The sequence below is a fragment of the Protomyctophum parallelum genome (assembly GCF_964188405.1).
Source record: "Protomyctophum parallelum genome assembly, chromosome: 16".
In the NCBI taxonomy this organism is placed as follows: domain Eukaryota; kingdom Metazoa; phylum Chordata; class Actinopteri; order Myctophiformes; family Myctophidae; genus Protomyctophum; species Protomyctophum parallelum.
Window position 1 is genome coordinate 25,168,199 of NC_139711.1, and position 22,795 is coordinate 25,190,993.

The 22,795-nt window shown below is 43.7% G+C and overlaps 1 protein-coding gene and 1 long non-coding RNA gene across 2 annotated transcripts in view; one reads left to right on the forward strand and one right to left on the reverse strand.

The window, feature by feature from the left end:
• LOC310873260 overlaps positions 1-22,795 on the reverse strand; it is a 618,303-nt gene that overhangs the window by 14,623 nt on the left and 580,885 nt on the right. The window lies entirely within an intron of this gene.
• LOC310873237 (ATPase family gene 2 protein homolog A-like) lies at positions 1,343-16,390 on the forward strand (the record flags this gene model as incomplete). The annotated part of the gene is made up of 13 exons (XM_083785572.1): positions 1,343-1,555; positions 2,241-2,365; positions 3,409-3,566; positions 4,989-5,047; positions 5,585-5,697; positions 7,186-7,455; positions 8,466-8,704; positions 9,063-9,169; positions 9,821-9,950; positions 10,328-10,384; positions 10,951-11,078; positions 14,304-14,401; positions 16,229-16,390. The coding sequence occupies exons 1-13, from the start codon at positions 1,411-1,413 to the stop codon at positions 16,388-16,390; spliced, it is 1,791 nt and encodes a 596-aa protein (XP_083641698.1). The 5' UTR covers positions 1,343-1,410.

Here is a 22,795-nt window from a genome sequence, read left to right on the forward strand (position 1 = left end):
TCCAAGGTTTGTCAATCATATTATGGTTTATGTTTGAAAGTAAACCATAATAAGTAAACTTTAAGAAGAGATCTGCAGTCATTGTGCTGCAGACAGTGCAGAGTGCATGAGAGCAGCTCCGCTTGCTAATTGAGTTGACATTTGCGCAACTTCACTGCATGGCATTACAGTAATTAGTTATTTTCCAGCACCTGCTCCAATATAGGCCTAAATCAAACTTTATTTATATAGCACATTTAAAACAATAGAAGCCGACCAAAGTGTAGGCCTACAAGTGGAGCATCACCATCGGCGCACAAAAAGAACATAATAAAAAAAAAAAACAGGCAAATAGTATAGGCTACATAAGTACAATAATACGATCAGGTGCAATTAAATGCCAAAGAGAAAAGGTGTGTTTTCAGTAGAGATTTGGTCTGGGTCTGTAGGAGCTGCTCTGCAGGAGTTCACAGTGATGGAACAGGACAGGTCAGTCTTCAGACAAGAAAAAAAAAAGATATCGCTGGCAACGGCAAAATCAGTTCTCCGCATCGATAAAAGTTGGGAAATCACTAGTGGCATTATTCAGGCAATACTCAACAGATTGTTATAATTCCAAGTGATCTATAATCTGTGAAGTTTATATTTTCATTTGGGTGTAAGTAATGTTTTTATATGACTTATCAAACATGGTAGCCTATATTTAATGTCCACTGAGCTGTGGTGCGCTTGACTACACTCTCTCAATGAAGTGAAGGAACTCGCCAGAATGTGAAGAAGAGTCGCCCCGGGTAAAAGTGGCGAGTCTTCTTGTTACCATGGAGACTATCCAATAAGCAACTCTCCCAGATCCTATAATATGAATGGAAGTGAGAGTCTTCATTACAATAGGTCTATCATGAGTTGCAGTGGTGGAAAGTAAACTAAGTACATTTACTCAAGTATGCCTACTGTACTTTACTTGATAATTTCCAATTCATTTTCCAATACCTTTACTTTAATAGTTTAATTACTTGTACTACATCTCAGAGACAAATATTGTACTTTTACTCTACTACAGGCGTCATCGCCATGTTGGCTTGTGGTGGACATTTTTGTCAACATTCCATTTTTTCCACGGACATAAAATTGAGTCGACAATATTATGACCATTATACACTATATGTATAGATAATAGCCCTGAATGACCATAACATGTCTGTAACTGTGAGAGTGGAACAAAGGACCCCCAGGAAAGTGTCATTAACATATATATTTTGCAAAAAGGGTGAAGTGTCCCTTTAAGACTATTGCACATTTCGAAGGTTCTTTACGGTAATATGGGCGGGACTAAACTCCAACCAGGAAGTTTACTACTTCGTCGCATGCTTCTTGCCCCTTATTCTTGTTTACACATGTTTGCACTTTCACGTGTGGCGTGGAAGAGTTAAAATGTCCTCAAAGAAAAACAAAAACAAGTCGAAAAGAGCCAACGAAGGAGACGCTTCTTTAACCGGGTTAACGGACGACGCTTTGGCTCAGGAAGGACAAAGTCTCAGCAACAATTCACTCAGTGTGATAGATTTCATTGATAAGGGTAAGTTGATATCAGCAGCAGGAGTCCTGAAGGAGACAGAACAGAATTGACTATGGTCAATATATGGCCTACGTGAAAAAATAGGAATTCATTAAATGCTCCAGCTCCAGGTACCGTTGACATAGTTAGGCAATATAAATTAATTAAATTGGCTATCTATTTTTAGTACCTGTAGAAAGATAACAAGTTATAACATGAGGTCCAGTGTTTTTATCTTTTCATGTTTTAATTGTAAATGCATTTATATATGACAGAAAAAGGGAAAATACTAGCACAGAGTTTGCAGTTCAGTTTGTTTTCATAATGATCCAAGGCTGTCTTTGGACAAATATTGTTATAACCAGTAAGACGTACACAGAGGGCACACATCCGCCTGGGTGACGGCAGACTGCTGGGCAAGTGCTGGTGCTTTGGCATGCAGTGAGGCAAATAGCCTGCATCCTGCATCCTTAGACTCACTAAATTGAGAAAGACAATGTCATCCTCCCGGGGTCCTGGGATGCAGTAAGAGTCAAGACTCACGTGACGGACAGACAGGTTTTCATAGTAACTTACTAAAAATAATCTGCGACCTTATCTTGTTTTTCTCAGGGACCAGGTTGGAAACAAGTGTTCTCCCTTTGACATGTTATCTCTGGGAATGGTTGTCTTATTCATCCCTTTCGCATTCATGCATCGTTTACAGCAGATGACAAGACGCCTAAAAGAAGCAGATCATGTCTGGTCCAGCTGAGCCTCAATTCCATGAAGACAGCCGACATATGCATAGGAAGGCCAGTGTTATTGACGAGCAAGGCCGGACAGCAAGAGGTATGCATCTGTTATGGTCTACTCTACTTGGCTGTATAAAACACACAGTTTTCCACACACAAAACATTCCTTTGAGTTCTATAATTGTGAAGGAGCCATTATGCCTTTGGCCAGTTGTGGGGTGGGGTGCCGCACACCGGTGTAACAAGCCAGTTAAATGGTAAAATGGATTTTATATATAGTGCTTTTATCCAAAGCACTTTACATAGATTGTTCATTACATTCACCCATTCACACACACACATGGCGGAGGAAACTATGTAATGCACATCGGGAGCAATTCATTGTCTTGCTCAAAGGACTCTTGTTTAGCTTCTTGCTCAAGGACACTTCGGCACTAACTCTATGGGGGATCCCCGGGATCGAACTGGGAACCTCACAGGTTGCCATCCGGCTGCTCTACCAGCCACTTTACCCCTGAGCCCCTACCGCCCCAGGTATTGGGCTGCAGGCTGCCCACACAGGGAGATCGCACAGTTCGGTTTTGCTTGCAATAACAACATTATTATTAACAAAGTTATTCATTCTACTGTAAAATACATGGGGACATCATAACAGCAGTTATGGTCTAGACATTTTGTCATTGAATTCTGTTGTGTGTGATGTTAGAATCACCTTTCCTACCAGAGACCAGCGGTCACCCAATAATAATTATTATAATTAAGAATAATTATTATTATTAAGAATGTGACAAAAACTAAATTAATTCAAATTAATTAAAGGTTTCGTGCAATTCGTGGTGTGTGTAATTTATATAAAATAAGTCATTTTCACTAACGTATTAAGGCTCACAGCACAATATCTCCTCTGGCTAAGCGAGGATGATGTGTCAAATTCCGGGTAAGACATGATGATGAATTGATGCTTTAATTCCTGCTTTTAATTATTGTACAAGCTTTTCAGATCGTAAGGCATTGTAACAGACTAGTGATTTTGATTGGACGGCTAATAATACCGGTGTGATTATGATGGTTTTGTACTACCGGTAATAGCAATTCTAATTGGACTGCTCCTGTAAAAGCTGACCCGTTTGCTCTCAACAGGTGTGTTTAGCTTGGCCTGTAGCCTCTTTCCCGGGCGGGAAAGTGGGCGTGCAGAAGTGTGTGCAGAACAGCCTCCGAGTGAAGCCAGGGGAGGGAGTCCTGGTTCAGCCAGTGACTGGCCCTGTGCTGCAGGCCCAGGAGGTGTCTCTCTCCACCAGGTGAGTGAAGCCAGGGGAGGGAGTCCTGGCTCAGCCAGTGACTGGCCCTGTGCTGCAGGCCCAGGAGGTGTCTTAAGCAACGACGGCTACGGCAGTCCGCTCCGGTAACCGGAATTGGATCAGTGCTCGATAGATTAACCTGTTTGCCGTCAGCCCTTTCTACTACGGCAGAACCTACACTTACACGTAGTGTCTACAACAACGCCATGTCATAACCATGTTTATTGAAATAATAGCTGTCATACATTTACACTGATTGCTCCATCACCTCTCTTATGCTGTGTAATGTGTTGGCATGCTCTGAATGAATAAATAACACTAATACCATATGTCATATTAACCATATAGCTCCAGCACCTTCCTCTTTCCACTGCTGATCATGTCCAGTGCTTGTAAGAATTAAGCAATATCGGCAAGTTATCTGACGCGTGACGGGGTGTTTAAAAAGAAAAAGCGTTTATGTTTTACACATGATGCATAGACGCGTCGCCATGGGAACCAATGTCGCCGTCGCAGACGGCTGTTTGCTTAACGATTTTGACAGCTACGGCGACGGCGTCATAGCCGCTGTACTTCCGCCTAGCGGAGCCGTCCTGAAAACTGTCGTTGCTTAACCCATTCTGAACGGGCATCCATTTTGGTGTTAGCATCATGTTATGCTTTAGCTATTGAAAAATAGCAGATCTACAAGCGATACGAGCTTGTAGGTCTGCTATTTATTTTTAAATCGAAGAACGACTGACATTTTTTAGAATCTGATCTCAGGTCAGAATGGGTTAATCAGACCAGTGTGTGTCCAGTGGAAACCTCGTATGAATCTGATCTCAGATCAGAATGGGTTAAAGTCCCCAGTGACTGGCCCTGCTGTGCTGCAGGCCCAAGAGGTGTCTCCACCAGGTGAGACACTGTACTCTGTTAAAAAAGATCTGCTATGTTTGAATAGCCAACGTATACAATATGGCTACAGTGGTTAAAATGCTTGGGATGCTATATTTACACGTTTTACTGGGGGGGGGGGGGACCCCCTGCCCCCTGGAAGCCTTCAAGAACCCCACTTTTGAGAGCCACTATTCTAAATCACTATTCTAAAACAGATTTCTGAAAAACCTATTGTTGCTATACTGTGTGTGCGTGCATGCATATTCATGGAAAACATTTGTTTCAAGATATCAACATTGCTGTGTATTATTATAAATGAAAATGAAAATAATCTATACTGTAGAATAGATGCATGTCTACTCTTGAATATTGTCTTTTTTTTGGTAAAGACTGCCATCTGCTGGTAAGATTCTGACAATGGCCGTTCAACACATGCAGTATATGCTGTCTTTCTGTATTATCAGTAAATAGTAAATACAATTCCAAACAAAATACACAAGTGAAAGTGTAATTGGAAAACTTTTTTTTATTTTTTATGTTCAGGCTAAAAGACAACACACTTGATACAGATGAGTTCAGGAACTTCTTTCTCCGGTCGTTAGGTAAGTCACTGCATGGCTTCCAACGCCTCTGGCAGGGTTCTGGAGGCATTTGTCTGAACCGCACTCTCCATAGACCAAAAATTCCATTTAGCTTTAACCTCATACTACGCACCCTGTCACAGTCAATTCTCACAGCATTTATTTGTTCATTTATTAATCATAGATTTTCTGATATTTACAGTTACACTGATGTCAGCTATTGCTGCATTGTTGCAGCTATCTTTATCGTGGTCAGTCATACTTCTGTTTTAGTGCTGTATGATCCTTGCTCAAATGTTAATCTCCACACAAATTATATTTATATTTATAAAAGCAAAACACATAAACAGAAACATAAGAGTAACTCAAATTAATTGGACAGCCAACGAGTGCTGCACAATTCTTCACGATTCTTCACAAAATGAGATTGCAATTTCGATCAATTGTGCAGCACTACTCCTGTTCCTTCATTGTAGTGATTAAAAAAGGTTAACCTCTACAGATGTGATATTAAAGGAATGTGTATCCCCCCCCCCCCCCCCCCCCCTGTGTAATTAGCCGGGAAAGTCCTTCTCCCAGGGAATGTCCTCTCTCTACGGTACTTTGGCCGGGCGTGCAACCTGCGCGTGGAGGCTCTGACAGGAGAGGACGGTGTCACTCTCCAGAAACAGGTATTAGTTCCTAGGACGTCTTGGGCACAAATTGTTTTAATAAGGCTGCAAGCTATTTGATTGTGATTACCGGTATTCCACTGATTTACCGTTTCGGGGGTCCTTGACGGTACCATTTATTTTGAGAAGAACTACAGATTTAGAAGGCATTAGTAGAATGGGCCTCAGAGGTCTAGTACTTCACTTGAGTATTTCCAATTTCCAGCACTTTTATGGTACTTCTACTCCACAGAGGCAAATATTGTACTTTTACAAACATACAGTAACCACTTCAGCCCTAAATAAGTTTTAGGCCATTTGAAAATAGCCGATCTACAAGCTCACAATGCATCGCATCGTTTGTAGATCTGCTATTTTCACTTGAAATAAGTGAGAAAAATCACACTCGTGTGAAGTGAGGGGTGCTCATCATACATCATCACACGCCGGCCAATCACAATTGGCGTCTTAAATTTTCTGTCCTCAGTTTTTAACCTCAATATGCACTTTGCTCAGCCAATCAAATCACCGCTATGGGGTGATCAGCCAATCAAAATCATCGCTAAAATGCACACAAACAGACAAAGCTGGGCATAAGGAGGTAGTTCTTCCACCACTGACCCTTGCACCCCTACACACTAGGTAAAAACAATCAAGGTTGACCAAAGTTGACAAAACATATACAGTAGAAACAATACACAAGGAAAAACGTTAGAAACATTTATCACGAAATTAAAGGCCAAGGAAAACAAACGAGATTAAACGAGATTTTAAAATGTCCATATAGAATGCAGCTTTCACAACTAGTGGCAGGGTATTCCAAAGTCTGGGTGCAGCGACTGACGTCGCCTTTTGATTTGAGGTGAGTGGGAGGGATCTTCAGGACCATCTGGTCTGCTGATCTAAGTGACCTAGTGTAGTCGGAGGGATTAATGAGGGCAGATATATTATAGGGAGGTGCCAGGCCATGAAGGGATTTAAAAACAAACAAAACCTTACAATTCCTGTGAATCATTTTATTTTTGTTTTAATTTAATTTAATTTAGTTCTCATTTTATTTTGACCTTCTAGCCTGTGGAGTTTGCATGTTCTCCCCGTGTCCCCTAGGGTAGATACCCTCACAAAAACATGCAGTAATCCTGGTCTCTAAAACTACCTCCCCCTGGCCAGCCGGGGCGCCTGATGGAGGGGAAAGGAACTGGTCGGAATAACGTGTCCCTTCCACGCGCTACGTCCGGCCGGGGAAATTCCCCTCTGTCAGGTGTAAAGGAGCAGCTTGGACTCCTCATGCATAGAAGGAGGCATGAGGTCCGTCCGCTGCCCCCCCAGGTTGGCAGAGGAAGTGTAGCGCCCAGGATTACATAGATAATTGGCACTGGGTGATAAGAAAACTGGGTTACAAAATTGTGGGATAAAAAAATAAAAATAAAACAACCATACAATTAATTCTGAATTTGACTGAAGGGAAGCTAGGACGGGGGTGATGTGGTCTTGTCTTGTTGTCTCCAGGCAGGAGGTCCCGACACAGACGAGGCCTCCGTGTCCAGCTCCATACTGCTAGACTCCAGCATGTCGGCCGACGTGTCCCTGTCCCTGCAGCTCGGTCTGCTCACCGTGGACGACCACTGTGACGGCAGTGGGGCGCCGCAAGGCCCCGCCACCAGGGAGCCCGGTCCCGGCGGTGGTCCCAGTGCCAGCAGCACCCCTGTCCGAGCGACGTGCCACCTCCTCCCGTCCCCTTCTTCTCCTTCTCCTCGGACTCCTCCCAGCCACTCTCAGGTACAGTATATATAGGCCTGTCATAATTCTTACTTGCCCCAATCGCAGTTCAAGGTTGCACTTTATTGTTACATCTTGTGTACAGGTACATAGGAGTAAAACTTATTTTTGTTTTGTCTTCCTTACAGACAATGCAGCCGCATAGTTATTTTGCATAGTCACAGTTGGTTCCACGTTGAGACATGTTCATGCATTTTCATGCATTTTCCAAATATAGCAGAAATAGTGGAACAGCTATTTCCGCTATTATATATTTTCTAAAGTATAAAAATTACTATTTGTTAGTCATTTCTTATGAAGTCATTTGTCTTAGCTGCTCTGTACAATTTTTTTATTACAAAGCCTAGAATGCAAACGGAAATACATTTTGTATTCATTTTGTTCAAGGTTGTACTTTATTGTTACATAGTGTGTACAAGACTTATGTACTAAAGAGTAAAACGTCCTTCCTTCCAGACAATGCAAGCAGCATAGATAACATAACACCAAACGGCAAACGCAGCAAGCAGTGTAAGAAAGTGCAAACAAAGCAAACCGTGTGTTCAACACAATCAACAACACAATTCAATCGTTAATCTCAATAATTTGCATGACGATTATCAGTCAACTTTAAAGGGATTGTGACATTAAAAAAAAGGTTTTGGAATTGTTCTTGTTTTTTTTAGGTTTTCTAATCTCAATTGCACCCAAAAAACATGAACTTTTAACATTCAGTAGATTTTCTGTGATCTGGGGTTTTCTGGCTCAAACAGGTGCTCTGATTTGCCGGCAGTAAGTGACATCACTTACTGCAAATCCCATATATGTCAATGGGATTTGCCAACAGATTTTTCACTGTGTTGCCTGTTTTCATTGTAGCTCAAAAGGCCCAAAAAACCCCAAAGAAAACTTGAGACCACAGAAAATCCACTGAATGTTCAAAGTTCAGGTTTTTGGGGTGTAATTGAGGTCATAAAACCTAAAATAAAAAATAAATGAAAATGAATGTCATAAAACCTTTAAACTCCCAGGACGAGGAGGACACCCCCTCCTCAGAGTCCAAGGACGAGAGCTCTGTCGTCGGCCAGGAGAGCTCCTCCTCGTTGTTGAGCCCGGAGCAGGCAGAGAAACGAGCTCCCACGGCACCCCCTGGTGGAACTTCGAGTGGTGACACGTTCTACCGCGTCTCCAGCGCCACTAAAGTGAGCTTCAAGGACAGACGAGGAGGAGACAGGCAGGAGGGGACAGGGGACGCTGAAGAAGACACCAGGTCAGGGATGTTAATAGTTCATCGGTAGTCGTTAACAGTTAATAACTAATCGTAATTAATCGAAAATTATGCGGTTCTATCATTGGGTGGTTTCCCGTGAATGTTGGCCCGAGGAACGCACATGCAAATATGCCATTGCCTGGCCCTGTATCGTCAATGGTCAAATAAATATTTGATTAAGGAATACAATATGCCTTTTGTGTTATTTCTGTATATCAGCAAAATGCAGATTCGTTTTCTTTTGTTTTTACAAAAAAAACGCTGCTTATCAACTAACCGGTTAATCGATCTTTAACCTTATCAAAACGTATCAATCAACTATTAATGCATGAATCGATAATTCACATCCCTACACCAGGTCAAAGGTCACGTACAGCATGATCGGCGGCCTCGGCAGCCAGCTGGCCGCGATCCGAGAGACGATTGAACTTCCCCTCAAGCACCCCGAGCTGTTCTCCACCTATGGTATTATATGTACTCTGTGTTCCACTGGCGTTCCCAACCTCTGCTTACAACCAGCGTCGCCCCCCAAAAAAGGAGAAAAAAGACAAAAGCGGAATTTAATATTGAAATATTACTACAGGTAGTTCTTCTGACCAAGCAAATGGTTTACATTTGCTGAAATGATCATGACAGCACACCTAGCCGCTAATGGAAGATTTGAGAATGGAATAATCACATTAGAAATATCATCAGTTGTGCTGATTAGTGATTAGACTGAGTTTTGTTGTGTTCAAAAATAATAATCATCACATCCGTGTGAAGTGAGGGGTGCTAATCATTGTACATCATCAAGAATGTTGGTCCCTTATTGGCCAAGGGTTCCCACTGACATACCCAGCTGATTTTCTCAGACAATGATGTAAACTCTCCATTCATTGTCAATGGCATTTTTTATGTTTGTTCAGACATCACAAACATTAAACACTAAAGCTGTTTATAGGAGGGGCTAGTGCTCCTCAAAAATAGCCGTTTTTCAAGCTCATAGCTTATTGGCCACCGTTTTGTTTAATATCTGAATATAAACATATAGGGTTAAAGTAGTTAAACTGTTCCTCATTTTTCTCATTTTTCTACTCCACTTTGAGAAAATGTTAACGCTGTGTTCCATTGCAGGCATCGCTCCCCCCAGAGGAGTGCTTCTGTATGGTCCGCCTGGCACAGGGAAGACTATGATTGGACGAGCCATAGCCAATGAGGTCGGCGCGCACATGACTGTAATCAACGGCCCGGAGATCATGAGCAAGTATGGCCATATTCAGAGATGGATGATTCAGGAGTCAGGACACTGTTTCTCAACATGTGGTCCAGGGACCACCAGGGGTCCAAATGAACTCTGACGGGTCTGTAACTCTGTGAGTGTACAGATTGAACCAAATGAACCCGTAACAGGTTCATTTGGTTCCACCTGTACACTAAATTACCCGCATGGGTTCCAGAGATAAGTTATATAACCCATTTTACACTCTTGGAGTTACAGACCCATAAGACCCATTTCCCCCAGATTGATGTGTTTTGGGTACCCCCAGAAGAGAAGATTTGCGTTAAATGCAACATTATTCAAGATTTATTCTTTTCTTTTGGTAAGTGAATGGAATCTGCATGTTCTACATATCTTTTTAGATTCTACGGTGAAACTGAAGCAAGGCTGAGACAGATATTCAGTGATGCATCTCAAAGGTAATCTTTGTCATTAATGTTGCTAGTTTTCTATGTTTTATTGTTGGTATATGGTTGGTATACTGTATGGTGCACTATAATCCCACTGCTGCCTTCACTTCATACTAGCCCAATATAATGCAAGCTCTGCCCCTGACATTTGAATGGATGTTCTTATAATCTACTAAAACAATTGATCTGATAATCACTACTTTAAACTTTGTCATACAACAGTGTTGCGCAAAGATTCATTGTCGATGTTTTTTTTTAATTTTTTTTTTAACCTTTATTTAAACAGGAAAACAAAAAATATGGGCCTATGCCAAGGCTAGTACACATCCAAACGTGTTCTTGTGTTGGACTGTACATTTAAGATGATGTACAAGCTCAGAACGCATCACTATGTGACGCAGTGTGAGCTTGTAGATCAGCTATAGTATTCTGTATTTAGGACGATTTCCGTCTATAATGCCCCCCCCAACACTAAAGAAGGAAAAAAAAAGAATCCCTCACATCTATTATTTTATTGTATCATTCAATACATCAATTTAATCAACTAATTGGATGAACTTGTTGACCTTTGATAGGCGTCCTGCCATCATCTTCATTGACGAGCTGGATGCTCTGTGTCCCAAACGAGAGGGGGCACAGAATGAGGTGGAGAAACGGGTGGTGGCCTCCCTCCTCACTCTCATGGACGGGATGGGCGCGGCAAGTAGCTTTTCTTCATATAGGCCAGTGGTTTTCAACCAGTGGTCCTTGGGGGGGGGGGGGGGGGGGGGGGGGGGTTCCAGCCTCCATGTGGTCTCCAGCTAAATGAAGGAGAGTTGGTAACCAAACTGGATCTTTAACTCTTGAGAGCGTGAAATGAAACCCGGGTCCAACACAGCCTGGAATTGTGCGATTTCTAAATTTCATCAAGTGGTGGTTCCGTGGCTCAAATGCCTTCACTCTAGGGCTGCGGTGGAGTTGTTTTGGTCCGCGCAATGTTAGGAATGGAATTATAACCTCCCAAACACTAGAGTTTGTCTTTTTTTTAGCAGAAAAAGGAGTACTAAGCGCGCGTGCGTGCATGTCGGATCCGTGTCTAGTCTAACATGTGAGTAAAAGCAAAAAATATATTTTTGAGTGGTGCAACCACTCCAAAGGAACAGCAATGTCCGTGTTCACCTATGTGTCTATGTGTCCGTGTGACGTTAATGAGCACGAGTATGCCTATTAGTACCAGTAGGGGCGCTGTTGTGCCAGAAACAGTGAGAGAGTGCTGCACTGTTGCCTGCTAATGACAGAGAGAGAGAGAGAGAGAGAGAGAGGGGGGGGGGGGGGAGTTGCACCACTCAGTTCACACGGGTGTGATTTTCTTTTAACCCATTTTGACCGGGCACCCATTTTGGTGTTAGCATCATGTTATGCTTTAGCTATTGAAAAATAGCAGATCTACAAGCTCAAGATACGAGCTTGTAGGTCTGCTATTTTTGAAAAATCGAAGAACGACTGACATAGAAACATAGCTTTTTCAGAAAACTGTCAGGATGTAGAAGACGTTTATAGAATCTGATCTCAGGTCAGAATGGGTTAAACCGCGGGGTGCTAAGGACGTGTATCGGCATGTTTTGGTCCTTTTCAATGATATAAAACGGGATCGCTGTAATCCATTTTTTGACCGCTCCCCGTTGCTAGGCTACGCCTTGTTCAGCGCTCCAGGACATTGTTTTTCTCCGTCCATGGCTTTGATCAGAACGCTGATGTTCTGTCCTCATTTCTGACTCATCCAAGCATCTCATTTGGAATACAAACGCTTCAAAAGAGAGATGAGACTTGACAGCCGACACCGCGAGGTAGTGATGGACCTATAATGTACCTCCCGGTTTTGGGGGGGGAAATGGAAGGCGGGGCTTTTCAGAGTAAAATCGGCCTCATCTGCTTGGCACTCTTAGCTCCTTTTATTTCGACAAACTCTGGCAGCATCATAAGTGTTAAGTGGTTCCTGTTGTCATCCATCAAAATGGCCGACGTGAGAAGTCTCTATATTGGCTCGCTCTTCTGCGGGTTGGAAGTCGGATCAGATGTTCTTCCCTACTCGCTCATAGCCCCGTAGCCGCGTAGCGTATATTCACATCCAAAGCGCGGCCTCATTTTCTGACGCGAGCCTTCGAGGGATCCGGTGCTTACCTTTGGCTGAACCTTTATTGACTATCTGATCCACACATGCAGCAGTTTTGATTCCCTCCTTTCAGAATATACATTTCCTCATTGGAAATGCAGATAGAGCCATGCAGAAACCATCTCGCCGCTCCGTTGGACGGCCTTCAGACGCTCCCAGCCTCGTCTTGTCTGTCTCTGGGGTGTCGTCTGTCTGGCTGTTCTGTACAGTACAGTACACCACTCAGCCTGATGATGAGAAAAAGAGAGCTGGGGTCAGCCCAGATTGCCCTGCAACACCCCCCCCCCTCCCTTTCCTTAAAGAAGCCTGGGAAGCAGATCACGGCGGGTTACCGTGACCTGCCAATTCGGCATCACTTTTATCAGCAGAGCACATCTCCATCTCTTTAATCAAAACATAGAATGGAAAGCCAAAAAGGCAGAGGAGGAGGAGGAGGACAAAATGTCTGTACGTGTCTTCCGCTCTACTCTAAGGGCCTGCAACCATCCGTTCATTTCATAGCCATTGTTCTATCCATGACATTTTGAGTAATTGAGAAGCTTTGTTTTTGTTATATTCAACAAATCAACGTGATTCTTTTTTTTTTTTTTTTCATACAGCTTTGGTCCCAAAACACGTCTCATATTTGCCATTGACAATGAACGGAGAAATTGTCCCTCAAATATGACGTACATTTGTGGCAACACAAACATTAAATGCCATTGACAATGAAGGGAAACTTTACGCCATATGTAGACGAGCCCTAGTTCTAGTCTCCCCTGGGCCTGTTCCAGCTGAGGTCAGCAACAGTGCTGATTGGTCACTGCAGAATGTGGAGGGGGGGGAGGGGGGGAGGGGGGGAGGAGTGGCGGGACACACTTCCTGTGTCCTCGGAATTCCTGCTTGAGCTGGAAATGTGCACCTCTCTCTCGCATCCCCATGGTATTGGAGACGGGTGGAAAAAAGCCAGCATTTCTCTCCCCCTGAAGGCAGACCACCATGAGAGAGACAAGATACTGAGGGCGTATACTATAGCTCCATAATAATCTGGGTCCAATATTATCTGCAAGACAAGTTAAGGTTTTGTTTTGAATTCGTCTCTTAGTTGATGTTGTTGATCTCAGAAAAGTGTCGTTCGTTCTCTTCCATATATATACTACTTCAATCTGCAGCAATACCGATTACTTATCGTCTCCGTCAGGTGGATAGTATACGCACTATATAAATGCACTGTATACAATTTGACCTCCCAGTTGGCTTGAGATCAAATCCCATTCCCACTCACATGCCTCCTTCACCGTGTCCGACTCTTCTGATAATGACTAAGGAGGGAGGAAAGCAGGCTGCCAACCCGTCTTAACTACGACGTGTTGTGAGCTTGTGTACAAAGATCTGCAATGTGAGTGTCCACCCATCGTCACACAAAGCTTTATCCACGACATGACCACAATAGGGACGCTAGGGTCAAAGTTAAAGCGGTTAACCCATTCAGGACGGGAATGTTTAAGCATTATGTTACAAGCTCATCTACGAGCTTGTAGATCTGCTATTCTTTCTTCTGGGGGGGGTCCCTGGAACAACATATTTTCAGATGGGGGTCGGCGGCCACTTACATATAATTCTGGGGGTCCTTGACATGAAAGGGTTTGAGCACCACTAGCAGAGAAACATAGGTTTTTCAGAAAAATGATTTAGAAGACATTTTTAGAATCTAGTCTCTGGGTTTAAAGTGGTTAAAGTTAAAAGAACTAGTTGGACCTCAGTGATTCTGACTGTACTTGTCTTTATTCCAGGAAGGGCACGCGGGACAAGTGTTGGTGCTGGGGGCTACAAACCGACCCCACGCTCTGGACCCTGCCCTCCGCCGGCCTGGGCGCTTCGACAAGGAGCTGGAGGTACAGTAGGCCTGGGCCATATCACGTCAAATAGTATACAACGCAGTGTCAACCTATTGAGAGCCGAGGCCTCTACAAATGCCTTCAAAATCAGTGGTTCTCAAAATGGACCACAATCTGAAAACATTTTTGTACACTTTCACTTCCCAAAGTAGCACATGTACCGGTAATGTATATCTGCTATTTTTTTTCCTTATTTTTTTTAAGAACCACTGTTCACACCCGTGTGAAGTGAGTGGTTCAATTCTGTGTGGGGGGGTCCCCGGAAGTTCCAGACCCACAGGAACGCGGCCAGGGTGCCGGCCCGGTTACGGCAAGCCGCCCCGCGTCCGAAACGGTCGAGAAATGACAGAGTTACCGTGTGGGGGTACCCAGGGGTGTGGTGTACTGTACTGTACTGTACTGTACTGTACTGTACTGTACTGTACTGTACTGTACTGTACTGTACTGTACTGTACTGTACTGTACTGTACTGTACTGTACTGTACTGTACTGTACTGTACTGTACTGTACTGTACTGTACTGTACTGTACCACCCGAAATCATTCAGGGTCAGGGCAATTCCACATCCCAGTTGGTGTAGGTGTCAGGATTGTTTAGTCCAGTTTTTCCCAAACGGTGTGCCATGAACATCAGTTGTTTATAGGTCATAGGTCAATAGGTCATATTTACTGTGGAAACCCTACATTATTCTTTTTTTATTATTCATTATTTATTCTAACATTTTCAAAAATAACCAACCCATAAATTTAAATTCTTTCAGTGAATACGGGTTTGCATTCACATGCATTGGCATGCCTTTAACCCATTTAGACCTGAGGCCGATTCTTAAACAAAAGGTTCCTATGTCAACCTTTTTCATGTCAAGGACCCCCTGAATTATCTGTATTTGGCCGTGGACCCCCATCTGAAAATATGTTGTTTCAGGGAGCCCCTCACAAGCAAAGATTTGAGTTAAAAAACGTTCTCTCTGAATTCTGAAAGAATATAATTATATTCAAAGATTTGATGCACATTTTGACACATTTTGAAAAATAGCAGATCTACAAGCTCGTAGCGCAGCACCGAGTGCCAGGCTATGAGCTTGTAGATCTCGTTCTCGTCCTGAAAGGGATAAAACCGCTGGTTTAGACAAACTATTCTGCAACGCCTTGGCCACAGGCCTGACGTGAATGTCAGTATGAAAGTCAGCATCTCTCTCTGTGGAAATGTGCAATAAATGTTTACTGCAATATGTACTTCTGCTTGGAACATTGTCCTGTGGTGTTTCGCCATGTATTAAATCCTGACTATTTTTTATTTTACCACATTGAAACCAAAGGCAGATGTCCGCATGTGTGTTTCTGTACTCCTCTAGTCAAGTGGTTCTGCATTAGAGCAGTGGTTCCCAAAGTGGGGTCCGGGGACCCCTATTGAGGGAGTTCTAGGGGGTCCCCAGCTAAATGATAGTTTGGAACCAAATTACCCTTATGGGTCTGTAACTCTGAGAGTGTACAAACGGAACCAAATGGACCCGCTAGGGTCCATTTGTACACTCTCAGAGTTAAAATAACATTGATTTTACGATATAAATTGTGGAAATGATGCCATTAAATGGGGCCCCGTAGACTAATGCATGTCAAACTGGGGGTCCATGAAATTAAATGGGTTGAGAATCACTGCTAGAGCCAGAATGCCATAATAATCTCTTATGGGGGTCCCTGGCATATCTCTTCAAATGGGGGTCTCGCGGGCTAATTGGTGTCAATTTGGGGGACATGAAAAAGTTTGGGAAACAGTGCATTAGACGACGACGATGTTGATTGTGTGTATGTGTGTGTGTTCCAGGTGGGGGTCCCCAGTGCGTCGGAGCGGGCGGACATCCTCCAGAAGCTGCTGCTCTCGGTACCGTGCAGCGCCTCGTCGGAGCAGCTGGCCCTGCTGGCCGACTCCGCCCACGGCTACGTGGGAGCCGACCTCGCCGGCGTCTGCAAGGAGGCAGGCGAGTAGCACACACTGGTCAAAGTACTCGAGTTTGCCACTGCTGATTTCAGCCATTTGGATTCCAAGAAAATGTCAGCTTTTTTCAATTCAATTCAATTCAATTCAATTCAATTGACATAAAGTTCAATTGACATAAAGTTCAATTGACATAAAGTTGTCTCAAGACACTTTACATGTAGGGCAAAGGACTGACAGAAATCCCAATCTGAGCAAGCAATTCTCCAACAGTGGCAACTCTATGGTGGGCGGCGGCCATCTGCCTCGATGGCCGCCAACGGTTTTACCGGTTTTACCGAGAGCTCTTCATACAGTGGTGAAGTGAAGAGCGCAACCTATGATAAACCACTGAACAGACCATATGAAGTAGATCTCCGTCATCGACAGTGAAGCGCTCGATTAGACTTTACGTAGATGTCAACGGCAGGGAATGTGGTTGGTCCGACAGTCATTAGAATTAGACAGTCAATACACCAGGTTTATACAACTTAATACACTCGCTGGCTGTAGCTATCATTTGGGAGTAACATATGAAAATATAATCACATGTCCATGACACATCTAAAAGAAGTGAAGTGGGTTACAACTACAGCACAATACCAGCTGCTATCTTTAGTAACCTGGCTGCTTTTCAAGAATTAACTTACATCAGTGATGGAAGAAGTGTGGAAATGTAGAAATACAAGTAAAAGCCCTGCATTCAAAATGTATTGCCAAAAGTCAAAAGTACTCAAAATTGTTCCAAAATAGCAGAGCATGGATATCGTCTATGTTTGAACACTCGCATTATAGTGGTTGTTAGATAACAGTGTCGGAACTAAAGCCTGTACTCGGGTGGAAAGCTCATACTGTGTGTCCAAAACTGTTAAAATTTCAGGATTCAAATTCAAAATGAGCAAAAGCAGCAGATTGACGGACTCAAAAACGAACCGTTTCGAGCTTGTTTATCTGCTACTTTTTGATGCTTTGTTGCGACGCAGTATGATCAAAGCAGGACATTGATTTAGTAAAGAAAAAATACACAACAATATGGTTAAAACAATGACATGTTTTACGTCTGTTGTTGTGAGGAAGATGCGTAGTGAACCTGGGGAGATGGGGCAGGGTAATCGGTTACCCTGCAGTAGGCAATAATATATTCAGTAAGCAATAAAACCAATAATGTGGATCCCACAACTCCTCCAAACAATCGTATGAGTCATAGTTGGTGCAGACCACAACTTTCTAACTGGGGGTTTTCTCAGCATTTCCCTCTACCCTCAAACTACCCTTTATTTTTATTTGCAACGTTATTGTGATCCGCTCGTAAGATATCGGCCTTCTTTGTGAAGCTTTTAGGCACAGCGGGGCACCTTTTCATTGACATGCGTTCGGTTCCTGAGAGGAAGTGGAGGATTTTCACTGGCATTTTAATCCCATTGATGGAAACAACCACCAAAACCACCACTTGTTGTGAAATTCCTCTCCACTGACATTACAACCCAATCCACCACAATAGTAAGCACATCCTGTGTGTGTGTGTGTGTGTGTGTGTGTGTGTGCGTGTGCGTGCGTGCGTGCGTGCGTGCGTGCGTGTGTGTGTGTCACATGCACAATAGTTTTTCTGTTAACGTGTGGATATGTGTGTTTGCCTGCCACCATGTGTGCACGTCTGTGTGACCCCCGCCGCGTGCCTCCTGGGTGGTCCCGGGGTCCGAGAGGTATACGTGGCGTATTGCATTACCAGCTGAGCTGAGCGGCAGATCAGGGGGGGGGGGGGGTCTACCGCGCTGCGGAAGCACTCTGCCCGAAGAACGTGATTTACTGTCCGCAGAGAAGGGCCAGACGTGACTGCCAATGTTTTCAGAGAAACCACTCTTCCCTCTCTCTCTCTGTCTCTTTCCCCTGGGGGGGAAGCAGCGGACACCAACGATTAGAAAATAATGTTTCAATGGCGTCCCCCGTTTTTTTCCTACCCGATTTCGCACCAGTGAGGGGTGGGAGGTTGAGGATGTTTGTATTATTTTTGGAAAAAAAATATAAAAAGATACTCAGAGAAATGCTATGTTATTTTACTACGGACTAAAGCTAAGGTGACACAGATGCGTCCTAATGAACTACTATAACTAACTTTTAACTTGCATTACCTTGTCCCTCAAACCGCAACATCTGCAAATCCCAAAGCTCACAGACAAACACACCCGTCTGTCCACACAAGTACGCCGAAGGGAAAAATGACCCGTCTAGTAGATTAGATTCTATCTCTCTCTCTCTCTCTGTCTCTTTCTTTATGTTAGTCCTCCCCTGTTTCAGCTCTCTTATGCCAACAGTATGTGCGCCGTGTTATTTTCACAGTGTGCGGCTAGAAAATCCTGCCCAAATAAATGCTGAAATGGAACCGCGGGGTTCACACAGCACGCACCGTACCGTACGTTACAGTAGGATGCTCGACAAGGAGATGGTTGGAATAACATCGCAAAGGCGTCAGAGCGGGTTACAGTTTTCCTTTCCACGGAGGTACCGTCGTGAAGCGGCCTCGGATATACTGGCGCCTGCGTTTTCATACGCGGCAGAACTCCGGCCGTGTTGTTTTAACTCCCGTCGGTCCGTCGGTGTCAGAGTTTAAATAAACCACTCCGGGGGTGATCGGGGTGGAGGTAAGGAGGTATGGTTCCAATTCCCAATTTACAGTTTTAGGCATTTAGCAGACGCTCCGGATAGAGATTTGCAGTGAGCAAGGTCAACACGAGGTAATACGTCAAATGCATAGGGATGGTAATTGAGGCTCAGTGGTAAAGCGATAACCTATCATCAGTCTATACAGTATAATATAAACATACATATATTAGGTACATTGACCATCGCCAATACCATCCCTATACTGTACTGTATGGGCCATATTTTAATATAAACATACCGGTACATATATTAGGTACATTGACCATCGCCAATACCATCCCTATACTGTACTGTATGGGCCATATTTTAATATAAACATACCGGTACATATATTAGGTACATTGACCCTCGCCAATACCATCCCTATACTGTACTGTATGGGCCTATTTTCGGTTTACTGCTTATCCCTAAACTTCTTTGCCTTTTTGTGCGTGGTGCCAGCCACTCCTATGTCTGTCTGTGTGTATGGGCACGGATCAGCACGGAAGTAGTCTCTCAAGACAGGGAGGCGCTGTTTTCCAGAATATTTGACGATGGGATTCTCGGATTTGCACGGAAGTACCACACCAATTAGCACTGGATGGCACTGTTGAGCAGACACACACACACACACACACACACACACACACACACACACACACACACACACACACACACACACACACACACACACACACACACACACACACACACACACACACACACACACACACACACACACACACACACACACACTTCCTCTGCATGTCCACTGTGTGTTTTCCTGTCCCCGTGCAGAGCGACGTGTATGTGTGTGTGTGTGTGTGTGTGTGTGTGTGTGTGTGCGACCTTGTGCCAACCCCCAGCAGGCTCATTATTCTGCTGTGCTGTACATTAGTCCTTCCTATGACACACCACAGCAACGGAAACCCACGCAATGACAAACAGGTGGACGTGGAGCAGAGCTTGTGATTATAAATACATGTTCCATTCAATGGGCTCGCCACCACTTTGATAGGCAATAGACCAGTGCTGCAATATTAGCACACACAGTATTAACACTTGCTGAAAATACTTGCTGAACTCACATCGCGTGACAGACATTTGCCAATTCGGCAAATGTCTCGTGTTTTCTAAGTTTCCTGAAGCAAACGGGGGGGGGGGGGGGGGGAGTTGAAGCATGAAGCCTTCAAGACGTTTATAGAGTCGACAAAGTGTTTTTTGCACACACAAAGTTTACAACGGACATTAATATACTTGGCATCTTTGACAGACAAGAATGCAAAATAATACCAATACATTTGTCTGTCATGGTCCGTCTTTCTGTCTGTTGCTGTTTGGAAGTGAAGCGACTGTCTGCGAGTGTGACGCATAGATGTGACGGTCGCATAGACGGTAGGCGCATACGCTTTGTCATAACTGTGCACAGGCTGTGCAGGCTAACAAAAAACGGATCTACAAGCTACAACGCATCTCTGTTTTTATCCATTGATAGCTTGTAGATCTGTTCTATTTTTGCATGCCATGCAACAGCCATCTACTATGAGTGCATAACTGAACAAAAACAAATGACGCTCATTTGTAAGTGAAAGTAAGGAGTAACGAAGCGTGTTTTGGCGGAGTAAATAGTTATTATATTACTATTTCTGCAGAGTAATTCGTTATACTACTCGTTACTGGAAAAAGTAATAAGATTACAGTAATATGTAACTAGTAACTTGTTACTGCCCAACACTGGGAGTCTGTGTGGACCACCTGGAACCTCCTCAAGGACCTGTGGTGGTCCCCGTGCCACACTGAGTGTGTGGTTGTGTGTGTGTGTGCTCGCGTGTTCCCAGATGTTTGTGTTATTGGCGCTACACGGATGTACGAAACACACAATGTGCCTGCGATGTAAAAAATCTGTTTTTTCCTCTCATTAAAATGAAGGGAACAAAATAGAATAAAAATAAATGCCATCTCATTCTCAAGTAGGAACCCCAGTTGTTTCCTTGTCCTGCTCAGGTAACAATGAGGGGGGGGGGGTGGGGGGTGAGTAATCTGCGACACACTCCTTCCTTTAAAAATAAAGATGGAGGTGGTTGGTGGCTGGGCCATGCTGGGGTCACGCACATGTGATGCCAGACCTTCACACAGCTGTCTGGATCTCCCGCCAGCACACACATAACGTGCAAGCCGTGAATGCACACACACACACACACACACACACACACACACACACACACACACACACACACACACACACACACACACACACACACACACACACACACACACACACACACACACACACACACACACACACACACATCCTGGACAGTAGACTCTTGCTTACACAGACTAAAAAGCACAGCTGTCCAAGGCTATTCTAGCCAAAGCGCCCGGATGACCAAACCAAGCTGCCACGTGTGACGGTGTGTCTGTGTACTGTACTTTATTGTACTGTACAGTAGGGGGGTTTTGTGTTCGTTCCAGACAGACTTGTGCAGAGGTTTAGTTAACGTGTTGATGGCGGAGTTACTTAGACCTCAGGCCAATTCGGCAAATATCTACTCTTTTCTAGAACCGTTTTCTGAAGGAAAACAAAAGAGGAAAATACAGTATTTTGCTATAATCATATCCGTGATTCTCAAGCCATTTCATGTTAAGGACCCCCAAAATAATATGTATTACGCCACGGACCAATATGGTTGTTCCAGGGCGCCCCCCGGAAGCTCTTGAGTACACACTGACATCCTTTGTACCTTCCTTGGGGATTTTGGTTACTCTCAGTAGTGACCTCTAGTGGGCACATCATGTATTGCCGGAGAAGCTGGCATTTGACTGATCTGACATGGTTAAAGCCATTCTGACCTGAGATCAGATTCATACGAGATTTCCGCTGGACACACACTGGACTGATTAACCCATTCTGACCTGAGATCAGATTCTAAAAATGTCAGTCGTTCTTCGATTGTTTTCAAAAATAGCAGACCTACAAGCTCGTATTGCGCCACTCGGTGGCGCGATATGAGCTTGTAGATCTGCTATTTTTCAATAGATAAAGCATAACATGATGCCAACACCAAAATGGGTGCCCGGTCAGAATGGGTTAAAGCCCAGTGGAAAGTACTGTACTTGAGTACAATTTTGAGGTATTTGTACTTTACTTGAGTATTTCCAATTTCTAATACTTTTCATTCTACTCCACTAAGTCTCAGAGGCAAATATTGTACTTTTACTCCACTACAATTTTTTGAAATATTTAGTTACTAGTTGTTTTTTTTTTTTTTTTTTACGAAACTTACATTGACCACTTCATTTTGGACATTTGAAAACGGCTGATCTACAAGCTCACAATGTGTCATGGTGTGACACATTGTGAGCTTGTAGATCTGCTATTTTCAAAAGATTGTTAGTTGTCAACTTGAAAAGGAACAGTCTGCATATCAGTACTTTTGCTTTTGGACTGACCTCATGCTTCCTTCTATCGGTTCGTCCCCAGTGGGAATCGAACCCAGGACCATCTAGCTGTGAGGTGACAGCACTACGATGTGAATGAGTAACTTGAAGAAGATAATATCATCAGTGTGTATTTCCTGTTGGGGATCAATAGTGTTCTTGGAACAGCAGAGAGAGCAGACTGATGATGTTTCTTCACAGGAAATCCATTGTTTCCGCACCTCTTTGGCACTGGTGTACAATAACTTAAGTAGATGTGCTCAAGTATTGCACTTCAATACCATTTTGAGGTACTTTTACTTCTCCACCAGTGGCTCCCAAACCTTTTCATGTCGA